Genomic DNA, 26991 nt, shown 5'->3' with positions numbered 1-26991 from the left:
TTTGTAACAGTTTGTTGTGTCACTGTGGTGCCAACTGCTGCTCATATTGCTGCTACAGATGCAGTATGATAAGCCAGGGCCATACACCAAATGCGATGATCTTCTCACTCAGTTGTGCGACGTGGCCATCCAGAGCCCAATCTTCTTGTGACCGTACATTCTTGTGATCACCACGGCCAACAATCATGTACTATGGCTAAATTTGTGCCAAGTCTTTCTGCAATATCACAGAAGGAACATCCAGCTTCTCATAGCCCTATTACGTGACCTGATTCAAACTCAGTGTGGTGTTGATAATGGCTTCTTTGTCATCTTAAAGTCATTCTTCAAAAACATCAACTCACGATGCCCAGTGCCATAGGTAACTAATGCTCATTACTGTTACAGCATGTGTTTAAAGCAAACCTATTTGCATCCTTTAAGTGGCACTACTAGTGCCACTCTTATACTACTGGCACGAAATTGGAATAGACACGATCTATCAGGTGTAGAAACATGCCTACCAACTTTTGTTTACCGTATTTACTCGAATCTAAGCCGCACTTTTTTTCCGGTTTTTGTAATCCAAAAAACCGCCTGCAGCTTAGAATCGAGTGCAAAGTAAGCGGAAGTTCTGAAAAATGTTGGTAGGTGCCGCCACAACTAACTTCTGCCATCGAATATATGTAGCGCTACAACAGGCATGTCTTGCAGGCACAAAGATAAATACTGGCGCCAAAACCTCTTCGTCAGTAAATAAATTAAAAAAAAAAGTGGAAAACGAGCTTTTTTCTCCGCCCCGAGTTTCGACCACTGCACTTTCATACATCATCCAACGAAGTAAATAGAAATTTCGTATTGTTCATCTTCTAGCAGCATTTCAATGTACTACGAAAATCCAACTGGCAAGACTGGAGTGTTTGTCAATATGGGAAACTTTACATCCTGAATTTTTTCCTACCTATGAGAAGAGATGGTTGCTACTAGGAACTTTTATGAATTGTGAATCACATGCAGTATTCTCTTCACCATAAGGATAATACGAATATAAACATTTTGCCATGTATTCTTTCATGTTTGCTGCTGTCTCATTTAAATCCTGTCTGCCTAATAAACTACGAAACTAGAGCGAGAGCACAGCAAACGCGGAAGAATACACAAATCATGTCATGTTTATATTCGTATTATTCTTATGCCTAATAGTGATACAGTCAGAAATGAAGCACGGCAATTGACTAGATTTTTAAATCTAAGATGACTAATTTCTGTGCAGAATATAATGTACTAAAGAGGCGTCTGCAAAGATTTTCAAACGGAGAAAAATGTTCGTTAAACTCTCGTTCAGAACATCTTCCATCATATGCAGTCTAGTATTTGGTTCTTGTTGATCATTATCAAAGAAAGCAGCAGTGCAAGTAACCGCGCACAAGAGCAAGCCATTATCAGAATGCGACAAACAATGCATGACACAGTACAGTAATGCATTTTCAGCTTAGAGTTACGTAAACACATAACGGCACTTATCAGATCAAAGAAAAATAAGCAATCAATTCAAACCAGACGAAGCACGTGAAAAAGGAAGGGTACCCGTATAAATACGGACGGAGCGCCTGACACATAGCAATGGCTTCCTGGTGAAGCTTAACTGCTAAGCTTACGACTCGGACCAAACTACTGTAGCTGTATCGGCATTCGTTCGACCTCAATTGTGTCTCGTATCATAATGGACCAACTTAGTTTCGATTTGGAGGTGCGGCCTAAAACTTCGGGACTAGTGCAGCAGGGGATACAACCCGTCGGCTTTGGACAATGACGTCACAAGTGGCCAATCGAGAAGCGATTCTTCTTAAGTGTTGTAGCTCCCTTCAGTGGCTGATAAGTGTTTTTTGACTTTTTAAAAAAAAAATCTCACGAGATACAATAAACAGATCCACTTTATTAAGCAATCAGTAAAAAAACTAAACTGAAACATAACAGCAAAAGCGAAAATGGTAAACTGCTCTCTGGCGGCTTGTGACGTCCTTGTCCAAAGCCGACGGGTTGTATCCCCTGCTGCACTAGACCCAAAACTTCTATCTCCCCTTGAATTTCGAGTCTCAAATTTCAGGTGCGGCTTAGAATCGGGAAAATTTTTTTCCTTGATTTCGAGTCTCATTTTTCAGGTGCGGCTTAGATTCGAGTGCGGCTTAGATTCGAGTAAATACGGTATGTCACCCAGTTCCTTCTTGGTGTTGTGATTTTTTTTACTGTCAATGTAGATGGTGTTAATAAGACATTGTAAAAAAAACTGAGAGATGGTGATTTCACTATTAATTACAATTTTTATTGTTCTGATGGAGAGCACTTAGAGTTACTGATGTCCAGCTTGGAGTTTTCCCCTGAAGTAACATATCCAATGAAAGTAGGATGCCTTATGCAAACTGTGACTGATAATTTATTTTTAAATGCAACTGTTTCCCTCAAAGTATATGAGAACCCCATAATAATTAGTTTATCTTATCATGGCAGTCAAATAGCAACAATAAAATGTCCAACTTCATCGGTTTTGCCTAGAAAAAGAAACATACACCGTCATAGAATTATAAATGCTCAGTAAGTCACATTATTCAGAGAGTGCTCACAGAATGAAAAATGGGATGAAGTTTACCAAGAACACATAATCAATGACAAATTTAATTATTTCCTTAAAAGGTTCTGACAGTACTATGAATCCAGTTTTCATTCACAATGGTTCAGGGAAAATTACAGTGAAAGCCATCTAAAATCAACTAAGGCTGTGCTAGAAAGGGAGAGCTTTATTTATTGGATGAGTTATAACCAATACTTAAACGTGCACCAGAAGCAATATTAAAATTTTCTTCATTCCGTAATAGAAAATAAACAAAAAGTATGAACTATGAAGAAAAAATTAATTTCCAAGAATGATGCAGAGACAATCTGGAGTATTACTGGGCTTGAAACTAATACCCATGATAGAGCAAATGATGTTCAGTATCCTGATGACAATAGTTATAAAACAGATGATGTTAGATTCAAACTATTAACTGCTAAACTTACTAAATTCTTTCAAATTTTAATAGGTTCTTCCATCACTACTTTGTAGAAAACTTAATATATATTGATGAGAAACACAAACTGTAATAGTTGTACAGTATTAATTTATTTAAAGAATGTGTTTTCAGCTTTCAAGGCGATAATCAGACTATAATTGTCTGATAAAGTTCTTGTAAATCAATAACTGCTTCTAGAAAGAAAGAAATAAGCATTAACACTCAGTACAGGACAACTACAGATTCATTGTAACAGTAGCTGAAAACACAGGGAGAAAAACTGGACCACTGAAAGAAGATCTATTACATTTACTTCAACATGCCATACATACTCCATCAGCAGACCTCACTTTTGCCAACTCAAGTGCTAGGGAAAATACGAAAAACATTGAGCACTGAAAGAGAGTTGTTTTGGTTATGATAGTAGTTAATCCAAACTACTGAAAACTTTTTCTAGTTTGATAGCACCTCTCTCGAGTTGCTTTTGCAATCACACGATGGGTCAAGATGTATTTCTTGAAGTACATAACTATGGAATTGTAACACTTACTTATAAAAATAGACATAGGTAAGTGACCTCTAATAATAGAAATATCTCCCTGTTTGAACTGTTCTCATAAATGTTTTGAGAGGGTGCCTTATGATAGAAAACTGTATCATTTCATTGACAACACCTTTCTATGCCTGCGCTCAGCTTGGGTTCCATAAAGGATTCTCTACAAAGAAAGTATTGTATGAGCTCACAAACTCAGTTATGGTAGAAATAAACAAGAAGAATTATCCTGGTGTCATTTTCTGAAGTTGCAAAAGCCTTTGATCAAGTAGTTCATAAAATTTTAATAGTGAAATTAAAATATTACAGTACTACAGATATCCTCCCTTACTTTCATCGAATCATACCTTGACTACAGAAAAATGAAGGTCACATTAACAGATCAAATTAAATTCAGAGTGCGAAAATATTAAATATGGGTTCCTGCAAGGTTCAGTGCTTTGCCCACTCCTGTTGTCAACCAAAATAAGTGATTACCAGGAACACTGGAGGGCTCTTCAAAACTTTCATTGTTTACTGATAATACAAGTATATTCACAAAGAGGACAAACACATCTGTACTAGACATAACCCAGAAAACTGTGGAGCAGGACCTCTCCTGACCCCGCTCATTTCTACAGAGTGTCAAGTTACATATTTAGCTTCTCCTGCATTTTACTAGTTGCATATTTCTTAAATTCCATGTGTGCTTTTCTTTTTAATATGTTTAATCTCGCATTTTCAACTGTTAAGTGTAAATTCAGGAAGTTTGTAGTACAGTCTTCATTTCTTCTGAACAGTCAGCTGCACAGCTCATTAAGGCACCAGTTGCAAGTATAGGTTTCTGTCTGTTCTTGTAGTTTGCTTCTTCAGCTAGAAGGGAGGAGCTAGCCACAATTCACGAACAGTTGAAGAAGCTTTTGGCTACAGTCAGCCACCTTCAGGCTGCTGCCTCAGGGTGTAGTGGTGACAGAGAACTGCTGCATCACATGGGACACCACAGGTGTTGCTTGCTTTGCCAATGGGCTCTGCTGTCAAGGCAATTCCTAGTGTACCCGTCATGATGCATCTGCACTCCCAGCAGAGTGAGCGGTGGGTGGTAATGTGTTCACGTCACATGAAGCAGAGAGCGATGTGGAGGCTGGCCATCTGGCCTCGTCTTTTTGCCCTTTGAGTCAACAGGTGGCTATTCCTTCAGCAGAGTCCAAACAGGCTCACATGGGCATACTTTTGTTAGGTATCAGGAGCTCCAACATAAGGCGCATTATGAAGCCCCGCAGGAAGACAACATTCAAGGCTGGAAAGAAATCCAATGTGCACTTAGTATTTCTGCTGAGGGGCCTCATCCAAGATGTAGAGGTGGTCTGGCCTGCAGCTATTGAGCATGCTGGGTGCAGTCATCTGCAAGTTGTGGCTCACATCATCATCAATGAGATCTGTTGCATTGGCTCTGAGGCTGTCCTCGGTTCATACGAGTGGCAAGCAGAGATGGAGAAGACTGCTGGCCTCACACACAGTGTCCAAGCAGAGCTCACAACCTGCAACATTGTTCCCAGGGTTCATCGGGCTCCTTTGGTTTAGAGCTGAGTGGAGGATCTCAGCCGAAGGCTTTGTCAACTCTTTGACAGTCTTGGCTGCAGATTTTTGGACCTGCATTATTGAGTGGGGATTTGTAGGACTCCCCTTGATAGATCAGGTCTGTTCTACACAAACGAGCAGGTACTCAGGTAGCAGAGTACTAATGGAGTGCACATGGGTGTTTTCCTAGGGTAGGTGGTAGTTTGAGATGTTGTGATGAACACTCACCAGTCAGTACACTCAGATAATTATTGGGACTGAGATCTCACTGAAACCCAAGGTACAGTGCTCTGAGATATTTAGCGAGTCATGGAACATATCTTGGAAAGACATATTAGATGCCATAGGGAGTGTTCATTGCAGTTGACAGACATATTGTTTCTATTGAGGTCAAAGTCAAGCATGACAGTCAAGTTATCTGGTTGTGAGTAACAGATCCAGGTGAAACCAAGTTAATTGTTGGATGTTTTTACCACCTACTCAATTCTGTTGTGATAGTTCTAGAATAATGCAAAGAAACTCCATGGTCAGTAGTGCGTAAATATCCAGATCATGCAGTACTAGTTGGAAGTGACTTTAACCTACCAAGTATAGTTTGGGATGTCTGCGGATTCATTGCATGGGGTACAGACAGACAGTCTTGCAAAGTACTTTTGAACACATTTGCTGATAACTGTCTTGAGCAGCTAATTTGGCAGCCCATGTACAATGGAAATATCTTAGACCTTTTAGCTACAAACAGACCAGACCTTATCAATAGTGTCAGTATAGAGATGAGGATAGTGATCATGATGTCATTATCGCAACTATGGTTATGAAAGTTACAAAGGCTATGAGAGTGTTTCTGCTAGAAAGAGCAGATAAGAAGTTGTTAGCATCTCACTCAGACAGTGAATTGACATCACATAGTTCCAGTAAAATGGAGGTAGGGGAATTATGGGCAAAGTTTCGACAGAAACTGGAGAACTGTGAGTCTTTTAAGTGGATTAAGAATGGAAATGTCCCATCATGGTTTAAAAACAAAGTTCAGAAAATGCTGAGAAAGCAAAGGGTGTTGCCCTTCTGGTCCAAAAGACAACACGCAAATGGCAACAAGCAAAGGTTAGTAGGGATTTGTGTGTCTGTGAAAAGATCATATAACTACCACTATTATGCCTTAGCAAAAGATCTGGTTGAGAATCCAAGAAAATTCTAGTCCTATAAAAAGTCAATAAGTGGGTCTAAGGCTTCTATTCAGTCGCTCATTGACTAGTCTGGTGTGGGAGTTGAAGATAGGGAAACGAAAGCAAAAGAGTTGAAGTTTGCATTTAAGAAATCATTCATGTAGAAAAATTGTGCAAACATACCATCATTTGTACGTCAAACACACTCCCATATGGACGACATAGTAATAAGCATCCCTGGCAAAGCAAAACAACTGTCAGAGTTGAAAACAAATAAGTTGCCAGGTCCTGATGGAATCCCAATTTGGTTTTACAAAGAGTGCTCCATGGCACTGGTCCCTTACTTAATTTGCATTTATTGTGAATTCCCAAGTGACTGAAAAAATGTGCAGGTGACTTGTGTACAAGAAGGGTAAAAAAATGGACCCACAAAACTATAGACCAATATCCCTATCACCGGTTTGCTGTAGAACTCTTGAACATATGCTCAGTTTGACTGTAATAAATTTTCTTGGGACTGAGAAGCTTATGTCCACAAATCAGCATGGATTGAGAAAGATCACTCATGTGAAACTCCCTTTTCTCACGTGATATACTTGAACTATGGACAGAAGGTAACATACAAATTTCATGTTTCTAGATTTCCAGAGAGCATTTGACATGGTGCCCCACCACAGACTGTTAACAAAGGTATGAGCATGTAGAATAGGTTCCCAGATGAGTGAGTGGCTCAAAGACATCTTAAGTAATAACACCCATTACATTGTTGTTGGAAGCAAGTGTTCATCAGAAACAAGGGTATCATCAGGAGAACCCCAGGGAAGCATGATAGGACTGCTGTTATTTTCTATATACATAAATGATCTGGCAAACAGGGTGGGCAGCAATCTGTGGTTATTTGCTGATGATGCTGTGGTGTATGGTAAGGTATCAAAGTTGAGTTACTGTATGAGGATACAAGATGACTTAAGACCAAATTTCTAGTTAGTGTGAAGAATGGCAGTTAACTCTAAATGTAAAAAAAAAAGTGAGTTAACAAGGGTGAATAGGAAAAACAAACCCATAATGTTCGGATACTGCATTAGTAGTGGTCTGCTTGACACTGTCATATCATTTAAATATCTGGAAGTAACATTACCAAGTGATATGAAATGGAGCTTGCATGTGAGGATTGTGATGCAGAAGGTGAATGGTAAACTTCAGTTTATTGGAAGAATTTAGGAAAACTGTTCATCTGTAAAGGAGACTGCATATAGGACACTAGTGCACCTATTCTTGAGTACTGGCCGAGTGTTTGTGATCCATACAAGGTCGGATTAAAGGAAGACATTGGAGCAATTCAGAGGTGGGCTGCTAGATTTGTTACCGGTAGGTTCTTACAACACGCAAGGGTTACCGAGATGTTTCAGGAACTCCAGTGAGAATCCCTGGAGGGAAGGCAATACTCTCTTTGAGGAACACCACTGAGAAAAGTTAGAGAACAGACATTTGAAGCTGACTGCAAAACGACTCTACTGCTGCCAACATACATTTTGTGTAAGGACCACAAATACAATATTTGAGAAATTAGGGCTCATATGGAGGCATATAGTCAGTTATATTCCCTCACTCTATTTGCCAATGGAACAGCAAAGGAAATTATTAGTAGTGGTACAGGGTACCTTCCTCCAAGGTGGCTTGCGGACTATGTATGTAGTTGTGTAGATATAGATATAGATGTACATGTACATGTATATGTTCACAACTAAAAGCTTAACTCTTAACCTTACAAATACCCACATTATGCAATTTCAAACAAATGAAATTAATGAACACACACTAATTGAAACTTTGTGTGTGATATTCTAAGTATATGAAACTGAGGTAGCACCAGCATATGGAGAAAATAATAAAAAAGCTCAGTCTTGCCTGCTTAGTATTTAGAAATGTCTTTCACTGAATTAATCTGAAGACTTGTTGCTGGCATACTTTCACTCAATACTAAGCAGTGGGATAATTTTTTGGCATTACTTGTAGATAAATTCCGTACAAACTCTACTGAAAGCTGTAATACTCTTTGCCAGTCTACTTACATAAATGAAATGCTTCACAGATAGAAGTAGTGTTTTAAAATGAAGACACTTTCTTAACAATTCCTTCTATACCACAAAGAAACTTTTGAATAGGAACAACTACAGACCTGTAAATGGTCATGCAGTCCTCCCCATACATTTCATTCCCTCTTCTTAGGGAGAAGGCAGACTGTTTGAGAGCTTGTCTTAATTGCCTTTTGGAGCTACAGGTTATAGGTAATAGTTATTCTGTTTACATCTTTAACTTTTATGAAAAACTGTACGGGTATGGGGAGGGGGATGGTTATATCTCCCAACTGGGGATTTATTTTGAGGGATTACTGGGGATATCTCTGGTATTCACCTAAGAGAAACTTTCTAAAATGGTGGCCAAAGCTACTGGTGTTTCACTTTGTTTTGCCATGCACATTATAGCAGGCATCTTCTCAAGGAACCTGCTTTGAGTTGTTTGTGAAGTCTCGACACCACCAAATTGACCAGTGTCTCCTCCTTTTACTGCCACAGCAGCTCCATATTATCAGATGCTGGGACAATGTACTTGTTGAGAAAATGGGCGATTGACTTATAACCATACAAATAATTTGCCTTTATCTCTACCATAAAGTTACTGTTAAGATACTTGACAGTGATCTCAAAGAATGTGTTACACTGTAGCTCAGTGTGGAACTTCATCCAGTCTCATTCCTAATTTTGGATGTAGAAATGAGAAACTGATGCTTCCAGGTCATGCTTGTTCTGTGTAATGGCCTTAGGATCCATTGTCAGCTGCAGCTCATCTTCCACGTGGATCTAAGAGGCTATGTCAGTCTCATCACAGAAGTTCTCCTTTTCAGAAATACCCAGTTTGTCTTTTGAGTTTTGTTGGATGTAAGTCAGTCAGTCGGTAATTGTAGCATCACTTAGTCACACAGTTGACAAAGTGAATCTAGGGACACCAAGGGTCTCTAGCCATCATTCCTTGTCTATCACATCATACCCTGTACATGATGCACGCATAAACAAGTAAGTTTGTTGCTATTAGGTCACCAAACACAGCAACTTTGCCGAGGTGCATGAGTGGCAGTTTCATCTGCTCTGATCTTTCCAGCAGCACTGAACAGAGTTCAGGTAAGTAATTGACGATAGGTCTCATGTAGACAGTAATGTAGATTCAGTATACTCTAAATCAAGGGATAAAATTTCCTTTTCATGTAACCAAATTTTTGAATGATGTATGCGTTGATAAAGTAAATCTTCACAGGTATTGGACATGGAGATGATTTGCCCTTTTTGTTTGATGCATTGCCACTTGATGGGAATAAAATACCTGGAACTAGTTTTAAACTTACGGATCCTGATGACCTTGCAGTGCAAGACCTGATGACATCATACATAGCAGAGTTTGCAAAAACTGGGTAAGTCATTATCATTAAAAATTTGAATTGCATAGAATTGCTTCAGTGCTGTTTACAGGTACTACTTCTATATGAGGATGACATTCGAGATGGGACGGGCTGTGTTGTAAACTGTGGCTACTTCAAAAATAAGGTAAACTGATACAAAACATCTAGCAAACTCAATAAGAATGGGTTAAAACCTTGCATCTAAATTAAAAGGACACTGATTACTGTATTCATTACAATAAATATATATTACATTTCATTTAATGAATATAGTAGAGGGAAACATTCCACGTGGGAAAAATATATCTGAAAACAAAGATGATGTAATTTACCAACGAAAGCATTGGTATGTTGATAGACACACAAACACACACACAAAATTCAAGCTTTCGCAACCCACGATTGGTTCATCAGGAAAGAGAAAGACGAAATGATGTGGGTTTTAAGGGAGAGGGTAAGGAGTCATTCCGATCCTGGGAGCGGAAAGACTTACCTTAGGGGGAAAAAAGGACAGGTATACACTCGCACACACACATATCACACTTACATATCATGTGTGTGTGTGTGTGTGTGTGTGTGTGTGTGTGTGTGTGTGTGTGTGTGCGCGCGGAAGTGTATACCTGTCCTTTTTTCCCCCTAAGGTAAGTCTTTCCACTCCCGGGATTGGAATGACTCCTTACCCTGTCCCTTAAAACCCACATTCTTTCGTCTTTCCCTCTCCTTCCCTCTTTCCTGATGAAGCAACCATGGGTTGTGAAAGCTTGAATTTTGTGTGTGTGTTTGTGTTTGTTTGTGTGTCTATCAACATACCAACACCTTCGTTTGGTAAGTTACATCATCTTGCATTTCATTGAAGAGTGATACATACACAAGAAAATAATCAGTCTAATTAATATAGTAAGTATTGTAAAACATAGGATGAATTATGCACACAAGGAAGGAGTGATGTTTATCTGTCAGAAATGCTAGAATTAAAAGCTAATGTCAAATGCCAGTGATGCAGATCACACAAGTGTTTGACCTTTTGTGTGTTTGTTCTTCAGTAATTTATCACGTACATATGTAAGAGTTTTAATTTCACTCACATCATCAGTAGTCAAATGATTAATTTTCTGCCATTTCTCTGATGATACTGAAGTGATAAAAACTGTCAGAAACCACATGGTTTGACAGACTACAATCTGCAATGAACAGTAATTGTTGTGACAGGTAATGACATATCAGTTTATGGGCAATTACGACATCAAACAATCACTATTAGTCAGCAACAGCAATATATTATAACACAAAAGGCAGAAGAAGCAACAGTGTATGTGACAGAATATTATGAGAGGAAAAGAATACATTTTATTTTCAATTAGGAAAAGAAATTACATTGCATTGTAAAAAAGAATAGTCACACAATGAAACTAGTTTTTATGTGCAGCTTCATGATCTATGGAACATGTTTAACTAAGTAACTAACAGGAGCAACTGCAAGAGCAGGAAAAGACTATAAAGAGATTAACTTTGTCTTAGCCATAAAGGTAATGCTAAGTGGCATAGAAAAAAAACTCTTGGTTGTACTATGATTTGGCATATTGTAATTTTAGAATCAAATATTGTGGAACACTGTATAATTGTTTCAGAGAGCAGAATGCATTATGTATATATTTCCATCTATTTTGACATTGTCTACACATGTAAAATTATAAGGGGCATTCAATAAGTAACACAACACATTTTTTTCTCGCCCAATTTCACTTGAAAAAATGCAGAATTTGTTGCAGGACATCATGGAATATTCCTGCTTCAGTCCCTAAGGTCTCATGAAGTTCCAATTGATGGCAGCACTACACATAGCCTTCAATACTGTAATGGAGCTGCATTCCAAGCAGAGAGGTGTCATCAAGTTTCCTTTGGCAGAAAACCAGAGCATCAAAAATATTTCTAGGCACTTGCAGAATGTCTACAGAGACCTGGCAGTGAACAAAAGCTTGGTGAACCATTGGGTGAGGTATCTATCATTGCAACAAGGTTGTGCAAACCTGAATCTCAGCCTACTGCCCACAGCTGTGACTCCTGCAGTATTGGAACATGCAGGCACTCTCATTTGAGGTGCTTAACAGATTGCTGTCAAACATCTTGCTGCTCAACTAGATCTTTCTGTTGGTAGTGCTGACACACTTGTCCACCAGTTGAGATACTCAAAGGTGTGTGCCCACTGGATTCTTCACTGCCTAATACAAGACCATAAAGCATAAAGAGCAATGAAGGACCATCTGAGCAGAACTGCTTGTGCCTTACAAGAGCGATCATGACAAATTTTCATCAGACATCATCACAGCCGCTGAAACATGGGTTCATAGCATCGAACCAGAAACAAAATGGGAATCTGTGGAGCGACACGATACCATCTCTCCTTGAAGAAAATGTTCAAAGCTGCACCCTCAGCAAGTAAAGTCATGGCGATGATCTTCTGGGACTCTGAAGTTGTTATTCTGTTTAATGCCTACCTTCATGCCATAATGATCAACTTTGAAGTGTATTGTGCTACCCTCAGGAAACTGAAGAAATTACTTCAGCATGTTCACTGCCACAAAAATGCAAATGAATTTCTCCTTCTCCATAACAATGCAAGGCCTCATGCAAGTCTGCGCACCTGAGATAAACTCAAAACTTCAATGGACAGTTCTTCCTCATCCACCCTACTGTCTAGATCTTGCTCCTTTTGATTTTCATCTGTTTGGCCCAGTGAAGGATGTGCTTACAGGAAGCAGTACGTGGATGATGGGGAAGTTATTGATGCAGCAAGTTGTTGGCTCTGACGTCGACCAGTAAAGTGGTACTATGCAGGCATACAGGCCCTCCTGGTAAGGTACCCTAAGGCCATCACTTTGAACAGAGGATATGTTGAAAAATAGGGTTCTGTAGCCCAAAAAGTGTGGAATAATATGACATGTTGGAATCCTGAGTAAAACCAATCAGCTTTCAGAAAAAAAGTGTTGCATTACTTATTGAATGCTCCTTTTACATGTTATGAGTTGGAGGAAACTGTCATAAATGGATAACATCTTTTAGCATTTTGACAAAAGCCACACATGACAAACTGGATTGTGGTGAATTCTCTTTAGCTGTTGCTTTAGATCTGTAGGACAACTAGGCTGCCCTGGCAATGTACTAACAGCCATTATTTTATAATAATCCCAAAAATTTGACTTTCACACAAGAGTGGTACTACAAAAAATGAACAAAAGTTCTCTGTAGCCAAATTTTAAAAGATATTCTCTAGAATTTTAGCCAGATGGAAAGAAACACAGTTTAGGTATATGGAGTGTCTAGGTGTTCTTGTGGTAATAAACGTGCAGTATGCTCTAGTACAAGGTTGATTTTAATATGCATACAAGTATGCATTTGCAGTAAAGCAATAGAGGGCCTGATAAAGATTTTAAAGAATTCTACCATCACAGTTATGTAGTAATGATACAAGTGTAATGTCTATAGCTGAGTTTAAAAACATTATAACAATTGCGAAAAGCTTGTCTGGTGCAGCAGTGCAAGGCAAATTTATAATTCCAATACAACTCACTCTTGTTTCTCTCAGCCAACTGAAAAATTTTGAGGGGATTTGTGTCCTTTCAAGAGTTTGAACTGCAATATCTAAAAACTGACCTGACGGGTGTAGATTCTCACAATGGTAGACTAGGTTCTGGATAGCCATGTAACATAAACATATGCCAAGATCACTGTATTACAAGGATGTCATTCGCAGATCAGACAACATCCATTGCACAGATCGAATTCACTGGAGGAAACTTGTTGCCCAATATGCTACCTATCATTGGAGGAATTAAATCTAAGACTTCATCCCCAAAAGCTGAATATGTTGACAGCTTAGATACTCTACAATGTTCTGTCACTCTTGCTAAGCAAAAATACAGGGCTATTTGTAAGTACCTCCAGGCTTTTAGGAGACAACTGTGTGAAAACTAGAAGACATGTAGAAAAGAGACATATATCATTGGAGAGATCATCTCTCCACATTTTTAACTTGCATTACAGGTGCTATTATATGGGTGCCTTTTTTGACATGATTAACCTGAATAGTGCATGCAATTCACTGAAGTTGCTGATGCTACTGCTACCTGGGAATGTACAACAGCAGAAGCCGCTTCAGAAATCTGCTCATTAGGTTGCATGATGTGACAGATGATTTGTCTATATGTTCTAACACATCTGTACCCAAGTGGTACAATCTGAAACTAAACCATGGCATGTATTACAAATCAAAACTAGGATATACATTCTATGCAGTGACACATGTAGTTTTTCAGTACATCTTTAAGTTTCACAAAGTCATCTTTTGAAACCCCAGAGATATTTATGAATAACCATGTATTTACCTATGTTTATTTGCATTTCTTATTACACTTTAGTTATTGTTGCTATAACTGCCTTTTAGTTGATTCCCTCACTACATTAATTAATTTGAAAAGTTCAGGTCAGTTAGAAGATTCAAGATATTGTCCCCAAAAATGGGTTCTCCAATTGTTGAAAGTATTTTTCAGAAAAATATGTAACAGTAAATTAATAAAAATGAAGTACAATTTAGTATTTTTTGAATAAGAAGTAACACACAATACAGGTCTCACTGGTGAATGACACTAACTCACAAGAATCAAACAATGGAAAATCCAGGATGGAATGTAACAATACCAGAGAAGGAAACTTGCTACTCACCATATGGCAGAGATGCTGAGTCGCGATAGGCACAACAAAAAGATTCACAACCAATTAAAGCTTTCTGCCATTAAGGCTATTGTCAGCAGTAGACACACATACACATACGCGCGCGCGCGCACACACACACACACACACACACACACACACACACACACACAAAAACAGTAAACATGATATCCATCATGTCAATGACTGCTTCACAGCCTGTGCCATATGGATCCTTCCCACCAACACCAGCTTTTCTGAATTGCACAGGTGGGAACTTTCCCTGCAATACATCCTACGTTCCCATAACCCTCCTGGCCTCAACCTTCGTTAGTCACTGTCCTGACCCATCCAGCCTCCTCCCTGATCCCATTCCATCTCCTTTCCACTACTTACCCCCTCCCCCCTCTGTACCTTCTCTCCTGCCCTCCGTCTAAACTGCAACACTTCACTGTCTGCCACTCCCACCATACTTTCCCTCCCCCTCCCCGCCACAGCCTCCTCCTTACCCCCATCCAGTCGCCACTCCCATCATGCACTGGTGCTGCTTGTTAGCAGTGTGGTTTCAGCTCTCTGAGACTGCAGATGTGTGTGTGTGTGTGTGTGTGTGTGTGTGTGTGTGTGTGTGTGTGTGTGTGTGTCTACTGCTGACAAAGGCCTTAATGACTGAAAGCTTTAATTGTGTGGATCTTTTTGTTGTGCCTATCACGACTCAGCATCTCTGCTATATTACGAGTAGCAACTTTCCTTCTCTGGTATTGTTACTAACTCACAAGAAATTGACAATATGTTGGAAGAAGTTTTGAAACCCAAAGACAAGAAGAATAGATATTTAAATCACAACTCTAATTTGATACCCACCTCAAACAGAACAGTAGAGACTTGCAGTATGTGTTATGGACAAGACAGGTTGTTGTTGTGGTCTTCAGTCCAGGGACTGGTTTGATGCAGCTCTCCATGCTACTCTCTCCTGTGCAAGCTTCTTCATCATCTCCCAGTACCTACTGCAACCTACATCCTTCTGAATCTGCTTAGTGTATTCATCTCTTGGTTTCCCTCTATGATTTTTACCCTCCACGGTGCCCTCCAATACTAAATTGGTGATCCCTTGATGCCTCAGAACATCTCCTACCAACTGATCCCTTCTTCTAGTCAAGTTGTGCCACAAATTTCTCTTCTCTCCAATTCTATTCAATACCTCCTCATTAGTTACGTGATCTACCCATCTAATCTTCAGCATTCTTCTGTAGCACCACATTTTGAAAGCTTCTATTCTCTTCTTGTCCAAACTATTTATCGTCCATGTTTCACTTCCATACATGGCTACACTCTATACAAGACAGGCATAATTTGGAAAATATTGGATCAAGCTGATTGAATGAAGAATGGTTACTGAGATAAAGAATACGAAGAAGAAGAAGAAGAAGAAGGAACTGGAGTGAAAACAAGTGCAAGAGATAAGAGAAGTGTAAATAGTAAATAACAGTGAGAGTAGTTACAGGTATTAATTGTATGTTACTGTTTGAGAGTAATGAAACAGTAAAATTAAAGTCGTATGGTATGATCGACTGGGAGACCCTGCAAGGCAGGTTCTGCCACCTAAATTGGAAAGGTGTTTTCTACCCTTTGTACCTGTAGGCACCTCTGCTTTATGAAGTGTGAGCTTCGCGCATTGTCAAAGTGTTACTCTTAAGTGTACGTGACTGCAATGGATGTGCATATGCAGTGTGGCCTCGTCTGTGTGTTGGATGACAGTGAGAGAAGGGAGAGGGCGAAACGCAGTGCTGCCAAGTAGCCTACTCCTCTCAAATATCACCAAGGGGAGCTGTCAAGCTGAAGTACCCCATCCAACGGACGGATCACCACCAACTGTTGCATGCCCTCTCTTTATGAGACACTGCAGAGAGGTTCGGAATTTAATCCAGGACACTGCCACCACTCTTCCTGTCCCCTCTGCCATAAACCAAAGGGAACATTATCAACAGCCCACAGCGTACTCAGACGGTCACCCATCCAAGTGCTGGCCATGCTCAATAATGCTTCATTTCGGAGTGCTGACGGGAACTAGGGTATCCACTGCAGCATGACCATTGGCAATACAACAGTGCACGTAGGTGTTAGTTTCATATCTAGAAATGCACAAGTCACTTAGGTGAACTTAGGAGTGCTAACAAACTAAGTGGCCAGCATCTCTTAGGTTTTCCATTGTCTGCAGTATAATTAACAATTAATATTAATATTGATATGTGTAATATTGAATTTTATAAACATTTATTGATTAATAAACTAAGTAAACATTGAAGTAAAGAGTAGGACTAAAAATTTAAGCAGTTATGTAAGCTGGAGAAATGATATGTCGTCGCAAGTTCTGCTACACAATCCACAGACTGTGGCACCAAGGACTGTTGAAACATCAAATAGGTTTTTCATGACCGAAGATTATAACAACAACAGAAATTCCTGATGGAGCAGTATTTAAAATAAGGGAAAGGTAACCTCTACATCTACATGGGAAATGGGACTGAAGCTACTGTAGCAATATGCTTAAGAAATATTTAAATTTTTCATGTACTAAATGAAATTACAAATCACTTACCACTGTTTTTATCTTCATTTCTCTCCAAACACCATTACTGAATCACCTACATCTGCATCTACATCTACATCCATACACTGCAAACCACCATGACGTGCATGGCAGAAGGTACATCCCACTGTACTAGTTATTAGGGTTTCCTCCCATTCCATTCACGTATAGGGCATAGGAAGAATGATTGAATGCCTCTGTGTGTGCAGTAATTACTCTAATCTTATTCTCACAATCTCTATGTGAGTGATATGCAGGATATTATAGTATGTTCCTAGAGTTGTCATTTACAACCAGTTCCAGGATAGTTTACATCTGTCTTAAAGAGTCTTCCAGTTCAGTTCCTTCAGTATCTCTCTAACACTCTCCCATGGATGGAACACACCTGTGACCATTCATGCTAGCCTTCTCTGTATACGTTCAATATCCTTCATTACTCCTATGCAATATGGATACTACACACTTGAGCAATATTCTAGAATCAGTCGTATTAGTGATTTGTAAACAATCTCCTTTGTGGACTGATTGCACTTCCTCAATATTCTACCAGTGAACCAAAGTCCTGTTTTACCCATGACTGAGCCTATGTGATCATTTCATATCCATACAAAGTGTTACACCCAGGTATTTGTATGATTTGGCCATTCCAAGCAGTGACTCATTGATATTGTCATCATGGAATGCTACATTTTTTCATTTTGTGAAGTGCACAGTTTTGCTTATCTGAACATTTAAAGCAAGCTGCCAATTTTTGCACTGCTCTGACATTTTTCTGAGATCTGACTGAATGTTTATGCAGCTACTTTCAGATAATGCTTCATTAAAAATAACTGCGTCATCTACTATTGTCTGCAAGGTCATTAATATACAATGTGAACAGCAAGGGTCCCAACACACTTCCCTGGGGCACACCTAAAGCTACTTCTACGTCTGACAGTGACTCTTCATCCAAAACAACATGTTGCATCCTCCCTGCCACGAAGTCCTCAATCCAGTTGCAAATTTCACTTGATACCTCATACAGTCATACTTTTGACAATAAGCATAGGTATGGTACAGAGTCAAATGCTTTTCAGAAATCAAGAAATACTGCAGCTACCTAACTGCCTTGATCCAAAGCTTTCAGTGTGCCATGTGAGAAAGGTACGAGTTGGGTTTCACATGACTGTAGTTTTCTGAATCCATGCTGGTTGGCATTGAGGAGGTCATTATGTTCAAGATACCTCATTTTGTTTGAGCTTGGGATATGTTCTAAGATTCTACATAAAATCAAGGTCAAGGATATTGGATGATGGTTTTGTGTATCACTTCTACTATCCTTCTTGTAGACATGTGTGATCTGTGCCTTTTTCCAAGAACTGGGTATGGTTTTTTGTTCAAGGGATCTATGATAGATTATAGGCAGCAGGGGTGCTAACTCAGCCACAAATTCAGTATAGAATCTGACAGGTATTCCATTGGACCCTGGAGCTTTGTTCTGTTTTAAAGAGTTCAGCTGTTTCTCAAAACAACTTACACTAATACTTACTTCATTCATCTTTTCAGTGGAATGAGGACTAAATTGGGGCAATTCGCCTGGGTTTTCCTTCGAAAGGAACATTTGAAAATGGAGTTAAGCATTTCAGCTTTTGCTTTGATACTCTCAATTTCAGTTCCTATCTCATTTGCTAGGGGCTGAACACTAATTATGTGCCAGTAACAGCCTTTACAACCAGCTGCTCACCTATAATGACTTTACTCAAGAAGCACTGAAACATCTAACAGAAAACAGCATTCACACTAGCAATTGAGCACTAGGTGCATGCGCATGTGCCGCCCCCCCCCCCCCCCCACACACACACACACACGATTACAATAAGCACTTGACTACTTGATTCATTGTAACAACAACACTTTTAGAGTTGGTGGGCATCTATATCCTTGTAAAGGAAGTAAGATTTTTGTGTTACATGTTTAGCTTTTCAGCAAGACTTAAGACAATTATATTGAAAGGATTTGTGTAAATAGATCACTGTGTTACTGGCAAGAGATTTCAAATAGTATAAATTGTGCATTTTAGTTACATTTAGTGGGGCTTAAAAAATAAATACAAAAGGGAAAGAGCACACTGAAACTCACTGCAAACATTTTGTCCAGGTAGAGATAATCGAAAAATGTCTCTGTAAAATAGTACTCTTTTAGTGGCTGAGTGAGAAAATGATGCAGTATTGTAATGAGAACTTTGGGAAATTTTGAAAAAATTCTGGTGGAGGAATATAAGGTTAAGGGGTTTCTGATCATTTGGCTTTTGTGGTGAGGTTTGTGTTGTTTTGGCAGGGGCTTACCTCTCGTAGATTCTGTACAATGTGGGTCATGATTGACTCAGTCAGTATTGAAAATACTGCAATTAGGCTGGTCTACAGTAACTGTCCTCACAAACGTATAATTTTTTGAATGAATGGGTGGAGTACTTTGTTGGTGCCACTTCATTGTAACTGTTTTAGAATGACAATGGGTGGGTATCTTACAAGGAACTCCACTTGGGTGCCCAAGGCCTCGCTTGTGTATATCCAGCACAGACTGTATCAGAAAACACAGTAAAAGTTTAATTGTGGCTTCTGTGCTGAGGAAAAATAATTTTGTTGCATAAAAAAGTAACACAAGTGAAATATTACAAATTTAAAGAGACAGGAAATAAAAAGGAACGTATCATAAATGAACATTGCTGACATTTTTCCAGCTTCTCATCTGTTTGTATTGTCACATTGGACAAGGCTGTGTATGTATAGTGAGATATTCAGAAAATGCTTATCATGTGCAACAGTTGGTACTTCTTGGCTGCTTTCAGAATCATCATTGTAATAGCTGAAAATGATAGCCTTGATTCCTTCATTTGACAACTGCAATATTGGGTCTGTAGTTTTGCAGCATACTCACACTGTGGCCCCAATCAAAATTTCTCCTCAGTCTTATGCAGTGTATGATGCCCATTTCATAGACAAAGAAAAGGGTTCATTGTCAGTCCAAGAAATTTTTTGAAAGTTGTCTAAATGTCCAAAGTGCAGTGGATGGCTATACTTCAACAATGATGATCTAACAAGGGAACCTCCCCATCGCACCCCCCTCAGATTTAGTTATAAGTTGGCACAGTGGATAGGCCTTGAAAAACTGAACACAGATCAATCGAGAAAACAGGAAGAAGTTGTATGGAACTATGAAAAAACTAAGCAAAATATACAAACTGAGTAGTCCATGTGCAAGATAGGCATCATCTAGGAGAATTCGAGTTCAGGAGCGCCGTGGTCCCGTGGTTAGCGTGAGCAACTGCGGAGCGAGAGGTTCTTGGTTCAAATTTCCCTAGAGTGAAAAGTTTACTTTCTTTATTTTTGCAAAGTTATGATCTGTCCGTTCGTTCATTGACGTCTCTGTTCAGTGTAATAAGTTTAGTGTCTGTGTTTTGCGGCCGGACCGCAAAACCGTGTGATTAGTAGCCGAAAGGACGTGCCTGTCCAATGGAAACCGAAAACATTTGATTGCAAGGTCATAGGCCAACCGATTCCTCCACAGGAAAACACGTCTGATATACTCTATACGACACTGGTGACGGCATGTGCGTCACATGACAGGAATATGTTTTCGACTCACCTAACTTGTACACTTGGTGAATGGGTAAAAAGATTCTTCTACCTTGCCCAATTTAGGTTTTCTTGTTGATGTGATAATCACTCCAAAAAAAAGTGTGAAAACATAAGAGTTTGTCACATAAACTGCAACAAATGAATGCAACAGTTTCACAGTCGCACAGTTTTGTCTGTGCTCTGTCAAAACATGTTTTTAACATTTTCAAATTTTTCCATGTGTAGACCATCTAATCCTGCATATGTCCAAGCAAATCTGAACATGTCCTGGAATTTTGGAGAGCGAAGTTGATTATATGTGAGTGCCTGAACTTTGATAATTGTCTGAAAAAAAAAATTACAATTTTCTCCCGAGGGAAGACTTGAACTAAGGACCTATCGTTCCGCAGCTGCTCACGCTAACCACGGGACCACGGCGCTCATGAGTTTACACTCACCTGTATGTTGCCTATCTTACACATGGACTACTCAGTTTGTATATTTTGCTTATTTTTTCATAGTTCCACACAACTTCTTCCTGTTTTCTCGATTGATCTGTGTTCAGTTTTTCCACTATCCACTGTACCAACTTATAACTAATTCTGAGGGGGGTGTGATGGGGAGGTTCCCTTGTAAGAAAACAGGTGTGACAGAGAATTTAGCATCAATTACTCATGAATATCCCAATCATTGGTCACACACTACGCAACATGAGTCCCATGACAAGAATCAGACCATAGTAACAGTTGATAAAAAGTTGCTTTCTTGATTTATCCCAGACACTGAGCATATATCTATGCATTGGCATCTCAGGGAGAGACTAAATTGAAGTACTCTGAGGTACACAGAAATTTATAAATGCTGAGATGGAAAGGAAACTCTGTTCATCCACTTTCTACCCAAAGTCAAAATTCTGAATGCTGAATATTGCTGTGAAACACTATGGAAACTGTAATTAGCTATTAAGAATGAGGTAAGTAGGATTTTTCATGCAAGGTTTGCTCTGAACAGTAACTATGGTTACTCCATGTACAATAATTTTTAGCAAGTGGATTGTAATTTACAATGCATTCTGAGGTCTTATTCACATTTCACTTTATCTCCATATTTTCTTATACAGGACCCAAGTAAATTACTACCTGGTCAACACGTTCAGAGTTAATGACGAGGTTCAAACATGTCTGTCAGTTTGGGTGGTGATTAGCTGGAGATGTAGTTCAGCAGTTAACACAAATATTTCGAGGCAACTGTGTTTCCACCCTGTTTGCAATGAAATGAAACAATGAGGACAACACAAACACCCAGTCCCCAGGCTCTAGAGAAATTTACTTCCTCAAGAATGTACTTACGGTTTATTATTTCCAAAGCAACCAACAGTGCTCCAGCTGTCACTCCCAGGGTTGACAACAAATATTGTCCTTATGCTGCTACCAGTTGTCCTATAGTTCCCCAGTTTTAGTTTCCAGAACAAAATGGCTAGAGACATGTATCCTTTTGGACAACACATTAATTAAAGATTAAAAGGAAAAATCCTTATTAGCTTCCTACTTGCCCTGGTCACACTTTTATTTTCATTTCTATGATATTTACCAAGGCTACACTCATGTGTGATTTATCCAGTGGGATTGGAAATGGAAAAAATACAGCATAAACAGAACTGGTGTGTTTAAATGAGAGTGGCCACAGAGTGCTGGAATTCCCACCATTGTTGCACAGAGGGGCCTGTCTTCAAGGTCACATACAGAGGAATGAGCCACAGCCTATTTCTCTGCAGGAATTCTAGCTGCCTCAGTGGCTAAACGATTAGATATTCATGTGGCAATCTGTTTGTCATATGCTCCCAACCAGAATGTTTCAGTATTGATGTGCAACATGGATTACAGGGACAGCTAATGGCTAATTTTGGAGGTACAGAAAAAAATCCATGAATTTACAATATGAAGTACCCAGACCATAAAAACGAAAGCATTAAGATGGAGTCATGGTAATCATAGTGCTTATTGGAGGGGAGAGTGAGAGAAAAGAGAACTGGAAGAAAAACTTAAGTTCTGTTTTTTACTTCACATATACACTCCTGGAAATTGAAATAAGAACACCGTGAATTCATTGTCCCAGGAAGGGGAAACTTTATTGACACATTCCTGGGGTCAGATACATCACATGATCACACTGACAGAACCACAGGCACATAGACACAGGCAACAGAGCATGCACAATGTCGGCACTAGTACAGTGTATATCCACCTTTCGCAGCAATGCAGGCTGCTATTCTCCCATGGAGACGATCGTAGAGATGCTGGATGTAGTCCTGTGGAACGGCTTGCCATGGCATTTCCACCTGGCGCCTCAGTTGGACCAGCGTTCGTGCTGGACGTGCAGACCGCGTGAGACGACGCTTCATCCAGTCCCAAACATGCTCAATGGGGGACAGATCCGGAGATCTTGCTGGCCAGGGTAGTTGACTTACACCTTCTAGAGCACGTTGGGTGGCACGGGATACATGCGGACGTGCATTGTCCTGTTGGAACAGCAAGTTCCCTTGCCGGTCTAGGAATGGTAGAACGATGGGTTCGATGACGGTTTGGATGTACCGTGCACTATTCAGTGTCCCCTCGACGATCACCAGTGGTGTACGGCCAGTGTAGGAGATCGCTCCCCACACCATGATGCCGGGTGTTGGCCCTGTGTGCCTCGGTTGTATGCAGTCCTGATTGTGGCGCTCACCTGCACGGCGCCAAACACGCATACGACCATCATTGGCACCAAGGCAGAAGCGACTCTCATCGCTGAAGACGACACGTCTCCATTCGTCCCTCCATTCACGCCTGTCGCGACACCACTGGAGGCGGGCTGCACGATGTTGGGGCGTGAGCGGAAGACGGCCTAACGGTGTGCGGGACCGTAGCCCAGCTTCATGGAGACGGTTGCGAATGGTCCTCGCCGATACCCCAGGAGCAACAGTGTCCCTAATTTGCTGGGAAGTGGCGGTGCAGTCCCCTACGGCACTGCGTAGGATCCTACGGTCTTGGCGTGCATCCGTGCGTCGCTGCGGTCCGGTCCCAGGTCGACGGGCACGTGCACCTTCCGCCAACCACTGGCGACAACATCGATGTACTGTGGAGACCTCACGCCCCACGTGCTGAGCAATTCGGCGGTACGTCCACCCGACCTCCCGCATGCCCACTATACGCCCTCGCTCAAAGTCTGTCAACTGCACATACGGTTCACGTCCACGCTATCGCGGCATGCTATCAGTGTTAAAGACTGCGATGGAGCTCCGTATGCCACGGCAAACTGGCTGACACTGACGGCGGCGGTGCACAAATGCTGCGCAGCTAGCGCCATTCGACGGCCAACACCGCGGTTCCTGGTGTGTCCGCTGTGCCGTGCGTGTGATCATTGCTTGTACAGCCCTCTCGCAGTGTCTGGAGCAAGTATGGTGGGTCTGACACACCGGTGTCAATGTGTTCTTTTTTCCATTTCCAGGAGTGTATTTACAATCAAGTTGTTGTTCTTATTCAAGTTAGGACAACCAATTAAGATTTATTCCTTACAGAAATTTTGACAAGGCTCCAATTCATGACTAGAACAGAAAAAGTCTGCAAAGTAGGATTGCAGTATTTTCAACAGGTCTCCCGTATTTTACAGATTTTTTCATATTGTATCCATTTTGCATGTTTATATATTTGATAAAATTTTCCTCATGTTTCATAAAGATTCATTATTTATTCATGGTAACATTTCCGTATCATTCAAAGATTATCATTCCCAAGTCAACAATCGATATATCCAGTTTATGATCCTAGGATTCTCTCTTTTTCATGTGGGCAAGCTTGATGGGACTATTTTGGCCATTATTTCCAAAATATCCCATATTTTTAGTTTTAAAACCTGGCAACCCTACTGCAAAGTTATCTCTAACAAATTTGGTGTCTTTGTTGCCTCTAGTTCCACATACTTGTCACAGATATGTCAGTGTGTTCTCAAAGTTGTGATTGTCAACGCTCCTCACACAGCTCTAAGTACACAAAAGTTGTAACTATAATGCCAGCAAATTCAACATTCACATCCATTGATAGGTACAAAATCTGCCATTCACATGCTAAAATGGCAAATGTGCATTCAACAAAACACTTATCTATTGGAGTTGAGAAGCATATTTCTGAGGTGTCAAGGTTTTTCTGGAATAGGTCTTAAGAGGTTTGCACATATGGCAAATGCATCACCCACAATTGCAAATGGAAGAGGAGTATAAGCAGGACAGTTAGCGAGGGTATTTGGTTGTAGCAAATTTTATGTCTATACACACGTCAGTGTGTCTGAAACGGTAATTGCTATCTGTCAGAGTTACCAGAACAACCAAAAAGTACAATGCCTGGTAACTGTACTAGTTTTAGAAATGTCAGTTTTCACTAAAGATAACAGTTTTCTGAATGAATTACCCCATATTGAATAACAGTCAGAAAATATATCATGTTATTTCTTCAGGTCCTCATGTACAAGAACAAAGTTTCCTATCGACTTCTCACCTACTTGTTAGTACAGGGTGGATTCATTACCTCTGCTGTATTTGAATTCAACCATCACAAGAATAAAACTATCCAAGGAAATACTGTCCATTGCTGTTCTTGAGAAGTTGGTTTTGTGGAATATGTACATAGCCATCTGACTGCCAAGGCCTGGCACTTTTTCCTGTCTGTGTGGCTGACACACTAGCTAACATTACTGTCACAACTTTTCCAGCTCAAATCTTGCTGGAAAAATCACACATATGGCGGCAGCCTAAAGGACTATTATCCTGAGTTTGTGAATAACCCAATTTTTTCTCACATCAAAGTACTGCTCCACTACTAATATGTCATTTTGTATTGCTTTAGACTAATCACGTTCATGAAGTACTTGAAACTTAAATATATACAATACCTAAAAGCTCTGTGGCTCACATACATCTGTTGCTACAATATGTTTGTTTGTTTGTGTGTGTGTGTGTGTGTGTGTGTGTGTGTGTGTGTGTGTGTGTGTGTGAGAGAGAGAGAGAGAGAGAGAGAGAGAGAGAGAGAGAGAGAGAGTAGGTAGGAGGAGTATTGGTTGACACTAAGAATAAAATTGTCTAAGAGATCTCAAAGAATACACTGCTTCTATATATTATTGACATATTGAACATTGTTGTATCTTTTTTCCCTTACAGAGTCCCTGTCAATGGTACTTCAGATGGTAAAGGCACCTGGTTGCCGTTTAGTAGATCAAACAACAACTATCTGCAAATAGCAAGAAACCCCATGCCAGCTAAGGATTTCCGTTTCTGTCAGCTGGCTGCCTGGGCTGGAATAGCGGAACGTCTGCAAACAACATCATGCCAGGCTTTCAACGTCGCTAAGGATCTTGCTGGCTCTATTACAGATGTCAAAATAGTACCTGTTGCTGTTCCACTTAACACACACATTTTACCTTTTGGAGGATAGTTGGAATCTCTCAAATGACTCATTCTCTCATGGACGAAATAAGAAGCAGTGCTTTATGAAATAACTTCACTTAAGCAAACTTTAAAGATCTGCTGTTTGTGATACCTTTGATATTAGTGCTAGATAAATTTACCGTTATCTGTAAACTTCATGTTGCAGTTGATTTAATAATGAAACTTCATTTCTTGTTAAAGTTTTAATTTTATTTTCTGTACTGAAGAAAAATATATTTTCTTCTGTTAAGTAACTTTTTGATAACTCCTCTCTGCACACTGATAATGCCGGTATGCTGTTGTCAAAAGTGTTCACAATAATAATAGCATAAAATTATTTCTCTGCCATTACTGATTAATATTTACAGTAAAGAAGGAAGGTATTAAATACGTTATGTCTCCAAAGTTCTCTAGTATTTTTTCATGGTGTAGATTAACAAATATTTTAGATTACAGCAGTTTAACTCCATACATTTCAAAACAAATGTTAAAAAGTATAATTGTGCATCTTTAATATTAAATGCAACAAATTTGCTGCTTCTTGATACTTTTATTCAGCAGAAAAATCATCCACTATTGGTGTTATAAATTACAGTTTTGGATGACGTGTCCTTTTTTTCTTTGCATTAGTTTGTGAGACATTAAGGATTATAGATGAGTTTTTTCTCAAATTCATCATTCGAAAAATGCAGGGTTATCTTATATTTGTGCATTCAGTGTTTTTGCAATGGGCTGTCTTGCATTTTACAGATGAAGCTTTGGCAATTGAGCCCACATGTAGATTTAATTTGAAGAATTCACCAGAGTTGGGGGGGGGGGGGGGGGGGGGGCAGTGCTACCAGCCTGGCTGAGAAGTATGGTGAAAATGTGGACTGCCGGAGATGGTAAAA

The 26991-nt window shown here is 39.8% G+C and overlaps 1 protein-coding gene across 1 annotated transcript in view; it reads left to right on the top strand.

The window, feature by feature from the left end:
- The window catches only part of LOC126457634 (pyrethroid hydrolase Ces2a), a 172874-nt gene extending 146233 nt beyond the window's left edge, over positions 1–26641 (top strand). Inside the window, exons 10-11 of the mRNA XM_050094105.1 lie at positions 9615–9768; positions 25835–26641. Coding sequence (XP_049950062.1) covers positions 9615–9768; positions 25835–26108 — 428 coding nt within the window. The 3' untranslated portion in view covers positions 26109–26641. The remainder of the gene's footprint in view (positions 1–9614; positions 9769–25834) is intronic.
- Positions 26642–26991: the final 350 nt, after the last annotated feature.

This window comes from Schistocerca serialis, chromosome 2 (assembly GCF_023864345.2).
Source record: "Schistocerca serialis cubense isolate TAMUIC-IGC-003099 chromosome 2, iqSchSeri2.2, whole genome shotgun sequence".
Lineage (NCBI taxonomy): Eukaryota > Metazoa > Arthropoda > Insecta > Orthoptera > Acrididae > Schistocerca > Schistocerca serialis.
The sequence above is the reverse complement of the archived record's forward strand: the minus strand, read 5'-3'. Positions and strand labels throughout refer to the sequence as shown.